The 12872-nt window shown below is 35.4% G+C and overlaps 1 protein-coding gene across 4 annotated transcripts in view; it reads left to right on the top strand.

The window, feature by feature from the left end:
* Positions 1-9604, top strand: part of LOC136766527 (limbin) — a 78353-nt gene extending 68749 nt beyond the window's left edge. For 3 of the 4 annotated variants that reach the window (XM_066720044.1, XM_066720043.1, XM_066720041.1), the window contains exons 19-22: positions 444-531; positions 2605-2777; positions 5228-5326; positions 7433-9604. In XM_066720044.1, the coding sequence (XP_066576141.1) occupies positions 444-531; positions 2605-2777; positions 5228-5326; positions 7433-7715 (643 nt within the window). In that variant the 3' untranslated portion in view covers positions 7716-9604. Of the gene's footprint in view, positions 1-443; positions 532-2604; positions 2778-5227; positions 5327-7432 lie in introns of those variants that run through there. The other variant, XM_066720045.1, reaches the window with a different exon arrangement.
* Positions 9605-12872: the final 3268 nt, after the last annotated feature.

The following is a 12872-nucleotide window of genomic DNA, read 5'->3' as shown; positions in this document are numbered from 1 at the left end:
GATGACAAAATACCCAGACATGTACTTTACATTCACTTCTTAATCCATCCAACTGTGTCTTGCAGAATATTCTCCAAATTTTAACATTTCATTCCCCGCCCCCCCCCCCCATACACATTTATTCTGAAATCAAAGCTCATAAACACTCTCAAGTCAGTGAGGTTTTTAAACAGAGAGCCTTCAATGAGCACAATTTTATCATAATGGATAGACATCAGTGGTGCCTGTGTAGAAGTGATTTTTGTGTGATAATGCAGTGTCTATTAGGAAGCTTTATTGTGTCTACGTTTTGTGGGCTGTCAAGAGCCTTTCTCGGCATGCTGTTTCCTACTGCACATCAAAAGGGCTTTGATAAGGGGAAAGAGATTATAGCGCTTCCCTGCAGTTTGGGACCTCCGTTTTATGCTTTCTCATTTACTTTTTTTTTTTTTTTTTTTTTTTAGACTGAGTGACAACGACACGAGATGTCAGATAATGGAAGATTTGAAAGAGAAACTAGAGTTTAAGAGAATCCATATACATTTTGATCAGGTAACTGTCTTTAAAGCATTTAAAATGAAAGGTCTCGGTGCTGACTTAATACTAAATACCATTACTTAAAGCTCCTTATTTAAAATTTCACTTTTACAAATGTGTGTATGCATGTAGATCAGTTTTAAATTATTTATATGCAAATTAAATGTAAAACTACATCTCAGCCAGTGTGACAACAAGGTGGTGTCAGCATGGATCTGCATACTCTCAAAACTGCCTTCACATGTGGACAATCCAGATTAGAGCAGAAGAGAGATAAATATGCTTAAAAACAAGCCTGAGTTCTCATTTTGTGTTAATGAATGCCTCCTTCTCAACACTGTAGAATATGAACTCTCCACTTTAACTGTGCTTTAACTGTGCTGAGTATTTTTAGCTAAAGGTGGTGCTTAGAAACACAGAAGTCCCTTTCTTCCCAAATGATGGTCTTTAGCTAGCTGAATGCAACTTTAGGAGCCAGTGTTTGATTCAGTTAGTATCTGGAGCTTTCTTTGCCCATTTTAAACCAATAATTAACATGATTACAGGCCTCCACATTCATGAAAGACCAAGACAGAACGTCCACTGTGTTTCTCAAGATCTCGGTATCGTCAGGGTCCCATTCACTGGCCTCCTGTTTGCATGACTCATTCTTCAATTGCTTCCCCAGTGGCTTAACCTTGTAAACACTTCAGGGCCCTGCTATATATATAATATGCTATTTATATTAATGCTGGTTCTTCAGGCAGCACTTGGAAGCAAACCCACAATTTGATTCTGACCCAAAAGCCCACATTTATTACATGGCAAATTCAAGTAACTAGTACTATTTATTTGTGTACATGACAACTGTGAAGCTATATTCCTTCGCTCATAGCATTGAAGGTCACCTGCCAGCTGACAAACTCTTTCCTGTCACTGTACATGTCACTGTCTTGAAGCTGTCACCGTAAGACATATAGAGATACTAAAATTGTCAGTTTCAACATACAGAGAAAATACCGCATTCATTTTTAATTCAGTGCTGTCTTAAATGTGGAGAATCATCATATATCCTCTCCACCTCCAGTTCGTAAAACAAGACCCACTCACTGAGTTGCTGCCATGTTACCCTGTTGAGATAGACAGACAGATAGGTAGGTAGATAGTTACCGTATGGTGGAAAAAGTAAATATATGTATAACTGACAACCTTCTGCAAGTTAACTACACTGGAAAAAAATTTAAAAATATAAAAGAACAGAACAAAAACATTTAAGTGAATGATTATTAATTAAATTAATAATTCAGTCTAATTTTATAGCCAGAGGATTTTAGTCTTTAAGAACTACTTAATAGTCCATTTGAAAGTAGTGCAAAAGAGTTTGTTGTGATGTAACACTGAAGTAAAACATTATTTTCTGGCTCAATTTACCACCCAAGCAGTTTGTAATGCCTGGTAAATACAGCAATGCAGAGTATCTTATTGCTTACTTGATAGGTCTTTTGGGAACAACACACACAATTACTGAAACGTTTTAGTCTTTCAGTATGGTTGCCTAAAGAATGTATCCCTTTTCCACATAGTGGTGTTGGCAAGAAACGAAGTAGGTGACAAGAAATGAGTCCTTTCTACACTAGTGGATTGCTAATGAGGAATTATCTGCAGGTGGTGACCTGGCAGCGGCGATTTATACATATGAAAGATATTTAGATTGTAGATTTTAGATTGTAGTGTGTTATTACACTCCACAATACATTTTGCTAGAGAGAATGGTAGAGATTATTCTATGACTTCTTCCATGCCAATGTTTGCTGTTAAACAATGGAATCTTTCCTTATTCGTTCTAGTTATGCCCATGCCATATGGGAATTAAAAACTATTTGCAGTAGTTTGAAACCCATATCCTCCTTGAAATGTCTGTTTTTTCCAATAGCCTAAAATGTAGAACTTTAAAAAAAAAAACAATGGCATACATACGTTTTTGTTTCTGAAAACACACATTTGTCAATTAAATTAACTATTCCAAGTATTAACTGGGCTGCTCTGATAGTATAATAAACGCTATTTATCTGACAAAATTGTTTTGTATTGTTTGTCTTTTTCTCATAGGATCTTGAGTTTGCTGCTAATTTGATAAAACAGTGCCAGATTTCAGCCAACATTTTACTTGAAGTGTTGCACTTGTTGCTCCCCACATCTTCAGAATCTGACTTGATTTCCTTAGTTGATGCTCTGTGCCCTAAGACATCTCTTCCACTGACTGGAAATGAGAAAGTCAATGGGTAAGTTCATTGTGTTGAATAAGAATTATTTTATCATAGTATTGGATACTTTTAAACTGATTACATTAATAATGAAGTGTTGATTAAATTAATATCTAAAATCACTTATGTTATAGTTCAGGAGACACTAAGAAATCATTGGGAGAAAGTGTTGAATTCAGGTCATTGTTCACACACATCTCACTGTGCATCACTTATTTTAATACAAATTAGTCTGGGACCATTATACAACACCATATGAAGTTTTTTTGATTTGAACACAACATAATTTTTAGGTGTTGACTCTTGTTCTTATCAGTTGTACACTTGTTTTTCCTTTTTCCTACGAAGAGTAATTTGTTGTCCTCTTTATGTCATTTGACTTTTTGAGTTGCTATTTTGTTTTTCTTTTTCTTTATATCTTTGAATGTTCTGAAATGTATTTACTGGTTGAGTCCTGTAGTCTACTATCCTGGGATCATCTCCCCTTTCCCACCTCTCTGTCTGATTGAACATTTTAGGTTTTGATGTCTGCTTAGTCAATCTAATTATTTTTATTTCTCGAGAGCAACCTTTTTTTACTGCAAATCTGGTGTGCTGCTTGATCTCTAAAGGTTCTGTAGATCTGTGCAGTTTGGCTTCATATCTTTCCTCCTTTGTTCTCCTGCAAAATCCATTGAAAGCAATTTGCTTCAGTGCTTTTTTCACTTTTCATTCTGATTTGATAATTGCTTGGTGGGTGTATTCAATTTAAATTGCTAGACAAAATGAAGGATATCAAGCTGAGATTAAAGTAATTTTATCTAGTAATGTTAATCGCATTTAAGTCAAACTAACTTCCTAATTGCCAGTGTCTGGATTTGTTTGTTTCTATATTCCCTACATTCTGTGGGCTTGATTTTCCAAAGTAGTAAGACCAGCAGTTTAAGACAATACATTTTCTTACATTTTTCAAATTAAGACCATAATGGGAGCTTTGTGCATTTTACAATTTTTTGTAAATAGAAGTTACTTAATTCCAGCCCATTAGTAAATTGGAAAAAAGGTTTCTGTATGTCTGCCATATTTAATACCATATGAAATCCAATGTCTTTATATACTTTGTGTGAAACCCATAAAGTACAAAATTGTTCTTTTGGCCGCACATATTTAATGTATTAAAAAAAGGGAAATATTTGACTAGAGAACTCAATACATTCACTGATGCAAATCACATTCAAGTATGTTGTGGAAAAATGTTCCAATAAGAGAGCAAACATACTGTATGCAGTTCAAAGCTGATGATTGACCGGAAAATTTAAAAGTTTTCATAATTTTGATTTCTTTGCATCTTTGGCTTGTGTTAAGATATTCTGGGGAAACAATAGCATAAATATTTATGTTTCTAAATGTCAATACTCAGAATAATCCTAAACCCCATTTTTAACAGAAATTATTGAGTTGGAGAAGTTTCAAACAAGTAAATTAAGATAGGAATCTATTAGTGTTAATTATGAGTACTGATCAGTATCAGGCTGATTTAAGGGTTAGGGATTTATCCCTTTTCAAATCTTTAGTCAGCTGTAAGACGGACATTCGGTTGAACATCTGTAGTCCAAGCTTTTCTATAAAATAGAAGATTTCTAAGAGCCTGCATTAAAATTGGTACAGTACACAATCAGAAAAACATATACCAGGATGCTGGGTGCATTTACCTCAGCTGTCTCTCCTCTTATATTCAACGTCTCATGAATATGGTTGAGTTGGTTTATTGCTCCAAACAGATGCGATCTCTGACTCAGTATCTGGTTGCAGTGTCATCCAGTGTTGAGGTATAATTAGGATACTTTGGAATGTTCATTTAGAAAATGAAAATTATGTTGCAGTGTTCTGAAAAATAGTACCTAGTTGCTACAATGGTTCAGTTGTAACATCTTGTCAATAAAATGTTGAAATCTGTTTCAGCCCATTGCAATATGTTTTTGGTATAGGGTTGGAGGAGAGTGGAGGGTTTGGGGAGTGCCCTTTGATCCCTTCCTGTAAAACTATTTCAAATCCAATAATAATGCAATGCTTCGACTGCCAACACAGAAATTTAGACACATAATGTTATAGGTAGCATCAAATCAAAAGCACCTTTTGTTTTTGACTCTTCTTAGAAGGGTCAAAGGGCATATCAAAGACTCTCCCCAGGAGATGAAATATAAAATTATTCTTTAAAACTATATGGTCTTAACTACTGAAATACATTTTTGATGTACAGTTCTGAAACAGCATTCATAACACAAAGGGGATGAAAAAATCATGCTGGTTTTCAAATAGAGGTCCAAGTATAATCTAAATTAATTTGCACTGCACACCAAATGAAATGTAACATTTGGTGAAAAACTAAATAAATATATGTTCTTTAAATTCTGTTGTCTCCTAATTAGATATCAAAACTAATGTTCCACATAAAGAAACTGCTGATTTTTGTTGCATTGTTTTTAAAGGTGGGCTGAAGGATCGAGAAAATCACTTCTTTCCAAACTAAGAGAAGACATCATCTATAGACATTTGGCACCTGCTCCACTGGTAACTGGGGAGGAGAGGTAAGCTCTAATAATGGGACAAGTCCCCCTACTAAACATTTATTTTAAAATGGTATTAGACTAATAAAATGGTGTTTTATGAATTATGTATGTACCTTTCTTTTTTCAGCAGTTATGGCTTCAGTATTAAAGTCAATCAATGCAATCGATTCAAAGGGATTCAGAAATAACTGTAATTCTCTCCATGGTGCTCTAAGAAAATTAACAGAAAAGTGTCACCAAAGTAACCTAGGTTTTGATTTTAATTTTCTTCTCAACACAATTTCCATGTCCACTCTTTGAAACGGTATTCAAATCGGATTGTTAGTCCAGCTCATTGCATCAACACTGACAATAGCCTACTAATAATATTCCTACTTTGTTTAACAAATACTGCTTTAATTACAGATATAAGTTAAACACATAAGAAAATACTATATCAAATCTTACTAGAGCCATCATTTAAAAGCTACAGACATGAGTGATTAACAGACAGGAACAGTCAATTACTTCCTCCACTACTTTCTTTAACTTCACTTCTTCAAAGCCCTGTAGAGGCTAATTATATTTAGAAGTTGTGTTTCACTTTTTGAGCAACCAGTTTTAAATAACTAGAATGGACAAGGCAATATGCTCTGTATTCTCCTCACTGACAGACTGATGACTGTGTCAAGGAAGGGAGCTTTTGAGTCTGTTCATTTCAGGTGGGAAGAGCAAGGCTTTACTATATTGCTGTCAGAAATGCTTTAAAAACTAATTAACAGGCATCCTAGTGTGGACGTCAACAAAATGGATACTTACACCTTTCAGATCTGTGACATGTAATGGACTCTACCTAAGTGTAAGACTTTATTTGTGACACTCATCCCAGTAAAAAAAAAAACGTAACAAACAAACCAAAAAAGGCCCAACTGAATCGTGCAAGTGCTTAATATTGTACATGTTACATCCATTTAGAAGAAAATAAGTGGACACCACATGCATCCATCACTGTCCTAACAGTCAAATCTGTTTTGTGTTCCTCTGACTGTCTTTTTGTCTGTATACTAATAATGTGCACTTAATTTCCCCTGTGAATGGATCAGATGCTGAGCTGAATTAAAAGTCTGGCGTTACACCACTAAAAATCCAATGCTCCTCACGGTGGTTTGAAGAAACCAAAATAAACCCAGTGATTTCCCATAATTTCCCCCATATGAAACAGCTGGCAGTTTGGAAACCATCTTACTCAAATGTCAAGCTTAATTTTTTAATTAATGCACACTGCATCTTGCATGATTGTTAATATAATATTCCTGCCTGCGTCTCTCAAGTGCAACTTAATGTTTTGTGCTTGCGTGTCAGGAAACAGGCATCACTGCCAGCTGGCTCAGTATCTCCAATTATGCTTTTGGTCTGTGAGTTTGCATGAGAGAACCTTACATTTTTTACATTTCAGAGGATGGGACTGCTGTATCTGCTGAACAGATAATGACTGGGGAATCTCCATGCAAAACAAATGATTCACAATTGGCATTAAATCTCTAGATCGTTGTTTTATATTATATATGTTTTGTATTTTAATGCGTCTTTGTTGCCAAGAGTTTTTGTATTGAACACTTGCAGGTTTTAAACAGTTCAAATTATTTTCTAACCAAGCAGCTTTGTTTCTGTTTCGTTGTATGTAAGAACATGACTATAATACCTCAGTGTCTAAGATTGGATTGGATTTGGGTTAAATAATTAGTTATTGCATTTTTCATTCTTTGCAAGCACTTTCCACCACTTCAATTAATTTTATTTGCCACTCTGCCACTCTTACAATAGAAGCATGAAATCAGTTGAATGTCTTCTTCATTGGTTGTTCCCAATTTTAATGTAATTTTTACTCTTTTACACAAATAAAACTAATTAGTGACTAAGGACAAAATACAATTGTATTTTATTTATGGTACTGAAACATTTTGCTTGCACACCCATTATTTGAGATAATAACAATAGACTCCTATAATGTATTAATTTATTATTCAGTACATAAAGTTTTCAAGAGCCTGAATGTCTTATTGCTTCTTCAATGATTTTACATTATGCAGAATTATATTTCCACAGCTTTCTTCTATAAATTTGCCTTATATGTTTTTCTTTCAGGAATTTGGTGAAAAAACATGCTGTTGCTGTAGACAAACTGTTCTCTTTTCCCCATTTGGAAACTTCAGAAATTGTCTCAAGAAGTCTTGTCCAGGAAAATGCAGAAAATCAGTGCCCGTCTCCAGCTGCAGAAATCTTGGACCTTCCTGACACAGGAGAGAAAGTGTTTGTTTTTCGCAGTGAAACAGAACAGAAAGACTCTTCAGACACAGTTTGTAAAATGAAAAAGAAAAAGAGGAACTTCCTGAACTTCAAAAAGGCAGCGGTTGCTAATTTAGAATGAGCATGGTTTTCTTCCTCTGAACTCAAGTTGGAGATCCGATAGTTCTTCTGTTTGGTTGGATATTAATGTCAAGATGTTGTTTTTTTATTCCCTTGCATTCGAGTTCTAAGACTTTTTATACTTTTTGTTGTTTCTTTTTAAATTTACAGAAGATTTTATACATAGAGGTTTTAATGAAAGATTTTCAGTATTGCAAGCTATTTTATATTGCAGCCATACCACTATGAAGCCCAGTCTTCAGTGAGATCAAAAGCTCTGAAAAGCTGTTTCAGGTCAGCGTCTTGATGGATTACACTAGGCTGGAGTCCAGTAGGTAAGCCTGTTCCCCCTGCACCAAACTATCAAAGCCAACATCCTTGCAAATGGAAGTATTATTGCCCCTTGGTACTCTTCAGATGTTAACATTAAAATTCCCTTAATATGCTTTCACAGGAGTAGTGAAACTGGTCTTGTTTTATCTAAAAGAAGCCAGCATTATACCCTGTGGGAGTTTTACCTTACTTTGTTTTTAATATTTATTTGTATACATACATATATATATATGTGTGTGTATATATATATGTGTATATATATATATATATATATATATGTATATATATATATATGTGTGTGTGTGTGTATCAAATAATACTGCAAAAAATAAGCTATGGTTACTTGCTTCAGACTTACCATATAAAGGATACTTCCTTTTTTTTTGGTGAAAACTGATAATTTTGATATTTATGAAATGTTGGACCCTTTAAGGTTATTTTATTTTAGTCTTATGTTCAATATGTATTTCCATTCACTAAGGGGTGCAGTAAAAAGAAAGAGGATTTCCAAGGATAAGTGTTTAATAAAAAATCCCATTCTCTGCTGTATTTATTTATTTTTCATTTCTGTGGATGATGTTATCCAGTATGGGATGAGACCGCTTACTATACAGAAATAAATATGCTTTCTATTCATGGCCACATTAATATGCATAATTTACCTATTTATGTAATACCATCCGCACACTTTCATTAGGATGTTTCTGTGCAGTCGTGAAAAGAAAATGTGATCAGATTGCCAATCTTTATGCAAGACCACATCAAAGCTGTATTTTTTGTAATAAGGAAAACTGTACACACATAGTACAGTGTTCAAAGTAGTATCTGCTTTCTAGTTAAATTCAGACTAACTTTACTATGACAAACAGACAAAGAGACATAAATAAAAGCTGGTTAAATCCAACAGTATCTTATATTGACTGTCTTGCAATCATTGACCCATTTCACAAAAATGATTCAGAAAGCTGCAGTTTTGACTTACAATAGAGCACTGTATATGTGTGCCCAACATGCAGGCTTAGCACTTAGCTTTATGTTTTTTCTTAATGCATTATTTTGGTATTCACTCCCTTGTTTCATCTTTCTCTCAGAAAATAATCATTAATCATGGCTCTAATCACAATGCAGGAGTAGTGCCCACCTTTGTTCTTACCATTATTTGGAGAACTGCCGGTGTATGAACACTTTCCAGACAACTATAAAGTGTCAGCAGGAATTATACTCCAAAAAAGAACAAGCGTCTTCGCAAAACAAAGAGATCAAATGAGTCAAAAGGACAAGGCGGAAATGTGCCATGGTGCAGTGACAGTGAAAAGTAAGAACTAAAGGGAGATAAACCATGTGAGATAAGTTTGGAATACAAACAAATACTCAGCCATTGTTCAAGGGTTTTGTTAGGAAACTTAGTGTTCATGTCTGTAATGTGTAACTGCCTTCGCACTATTCAAAATGTAAATTTCTTGTATCTAAGCATTGTGTAAATCGAGACAATAAGAACTCTTCATTGGAAATGTAGCTTTAAATAAAATGCCTTTACTGAAATTCTTTACAAATATATAAATATTATTTTATATCTCAGCTTTGAGTTTGTGTTTTTATTTGGGTGGCTTATATGAACGACTTGGCAGCAATACAGAAAAGCAAAATTAAACCTACATGGTTTTTCTAAATGTGTTTTGAGATTTCAGTGCCAAAACAGTTTCCAAGAACCTGAGGTTCTTATTTTATGCTTTGCAGCTTGTCAGCACAGCCAAGATATCAACATGTGTTTTTTCATTTCAGTTTTGTGTGTTAAATAGCCTTCCACGTATTTTCCTGTATTTCCCAGGTGAGACATGATTTTTTGAGCCCGTTCCTCTTCAGATCTTACAGATCATTGTCCACTACTAACTAGTGTATGTCATCAGTACATTACATAAGCTAGAGTACAATTGGACTGAGTATGGTTGTATTATAGGCACAGTCTTACTACTTTGTCCTTTGTATACTGCTACTCGCTTGATCTCTGTCTCTTTCTGTAGAATACATAACATGCCCCAAAAGAGTAAGCCTCTTGTATATCCCATTTCCTTTAGACTTACTTATAGCTGTCATATGTATTTCTGTCCGATAACTTCTACCCAGCCCTTGTACCAATATAAGCTCAAAATCTGACCATGAAGGCAGGTTTAATCTCTGTCACACAATCATTGTTGAATGGCAAAACAACTTAGTGACCATCGCTGTTACATCACTGTGCTGCTTATATTTTCTAGCTATGGTTGCCCTGCTGGAGAACAACCGTTGCTGGGCTTGTCATTGAGAGTTGAAATTAGGTGACCTTTTGACCTGATCAGATCAGTGACTGTTGCTGTGGTTACCTGGATGCTAAAATGGATGACAGACTCTCGAGAAGCATCTCAGTTTTAAAGCATTGTATCCCTGTTTAGATTCAATTGTCAGAGTAAATTACAAAGACCAAATAAGCAAGAAAGCATGGGATTCAATTGCTGAGCAAGAGCAATCACCCTCTATCTCCTGAGCAGAGATCCAATTGCAGAAAAACACATTCTTTTGAATTTATAAAGTAGCCAAATTGTCAACTTTGTGTAATTTTTGTATTTAGTAAATACAAAATTGAGTTATTTTGTTTTTAATAATCAATTGTTGTATTTACAGACATGTTTATGTATCTCCTATAATGTTTGTTTTGAATGTAAAATACATCTAATTAAAAAAAGGAGTGTAAGGTGCTGATTAATATCAACACATTGGAGCCTTTGTTAAAAACTGAGGTTTGTTATGAGGTAAAAGTGCAAGCAAATAGAAAAGTTAAAAGTTAAAATATTGTACATTTCTAAATTCAAGCCTGCAAAACAGATTAAATGGTATTTTTGTGTACTTTGTGTACTATTTGTGATCTGTTGTCACTGTTTTCTTACCATTTGGTCATTTGGCATTTAATAAAAAATATTAAAACAGAAAGTTGCACTACAAGCCCATGAAGGCAGTAGCGACAGTTGCAAATAAAGTGCAAATGTGGTATCAAAGTTTCTGTAGTAATGGGGAAAACACTGGATTAATTAAAGCACAATTTTATCATCTGAACCAGTTTTATATGTGTATATCAAGTAGGATTTCAAATGTTGAGATTATTTTAGGCAATGTATCTTATCTACAATTACATTCACCTTTTTTCTGCTTTTAGCCTTTCTTTCCAAACAGTTTGGGTTTCCACCTGATGTACCCCTGTCAAATCCTGCTCTGAAACATCTCTACGTTTTGTCTTGGATGTGCTCTGCGGCCTTCTTCTTATCTTACTTTTCTCTCTGAGGGTTTGGGGAAAGGTAGTCACCGGTCAGATCAGGTATAGCATGTGGCACAAGATCAATGCCTTGAATTCCTCCACCTGCATCACAGCACAGAAATGACTCTAGTCAGTTACTGTAACAATCTGTTTCCGGATGCTGAAAATGGCTTCCCTCAGTTATTTTGCTTGTAACAGCTGTAGCGTTATGATGGGTTATTTTGATAAGAGCATTTTAGCTCTGAGCTGAAGCACTGATCCAAAGAAGACCTCTCCCCCCAAAGTTATCAGATTTCCTTAAAGCGTGGGACTGGTTTACATCAAAGTGACAGTCTGGGAGGATGGCACCGAGAATAGGCCAAATAGTTTGGAATCCTGCTGTGAGATGTCTGGGGAAGGGGGCCTGTAGGTAATAAAAACTCTTTGAAATGGATGAGAGCCGAAATCCTGACACAGAGCTACGAACCCGGGCCAACCGGCATTTCCAAAAGATGGATTGACATGAGTCATAAATCAAGCCCCCCTCCAATAGGACACTGGGGGCTGAAACCGAAATCCAATCTCAAAAATTGAAGAACCAATCACCTATTGATCTGACAGACTATAAAGAACAGCGCACAGTCTCTCTCTCTCTCACCTGAACCAGAAACTCGCTGCCACAGATCAACTTGTAGCTCTGTTGCCGAACCGGAACCAGAAACCAACCAAGTCTTTGCCGGCAACAGAAGAGTTAAACTGGGAGAAGGAGATTGAGCCGTACGAAGAATTCTTTTAAAGGACTTTATTAAATAAAGAACTTTACAGACTGCGCTGCCCGCCTGTGCCCACCTGATCAGTGGAGTTTTACAGCTGGACAATTGACTAAGTCGACTGTATACGAAAGTGTTCAGTCATTTAAATAGCTATTGAGTCTTAAGAAACTTGACCCTTGGAATGAACAGGGCCCTGCTTTCCTCAAAGACTTTGTCTTCAAGTAACTATGGTGGAAACCCTGCTTACAAAGAAGATTTTGTGCACAACCTTGGAGCCTTCAAACCAGTGGAAAATCTGTTTGGAAAAGACTCTACATTCGCGAAACCCCAACTTCCAGGTGCATCGACTGAGTGGAAGTTCTTGGACAAAGCCAAACCGGACTGCCTTTGTTCCAAACCACACGGACAGTTTGGAGTTTGTGATTCATGACATTTGAGAAATCAATTAGAAATGTTAATCTGTGATTCATAACTCTAGAATGTGTAATATCATTTAGTTTTATTAAATATAAATGTGTGTTGCATTAAATTGTTTTGTTGATAATTTTAGAAATAAAATCTGTCAACGCCGAGAAATATCTTCTCATTCCTGTTTACCTGTTTAATCTGAAATTGTCACAAGTTAATAGACACCAGATTATAGGTGGCCCTGCCTATCCTTAATCATTGAATAATAATCAGTTAAGGGAAATTGTGGTAACAAGTGATGATAGGATCTTTCTCGGCACCTAAACGTAAATGAGACTGATATACACTCACCTAAAGGATTATTAGGAACACCATACTAATACTGTGTTTGACCCCCTTT

Source organism: Amia ocellicauda, chromosome 13, assembly GCF_036373705.1.
Source record: "Amia ocellicauda isolate fAmiCal2 chromosome 13, fAmiCal2.hap1, whole genome shotgun sequence".
Lineage (NCBI taxonomy): Eukaryota > Metazoa > Chordata > Actinopteri > Amiiformes > Amiidae > Amia > Amia ocellicauda.
Note: the sequence above shows the minus strand (reverse complement) of the source record. Positions and strands in the feature narration are given on the sequence as shown.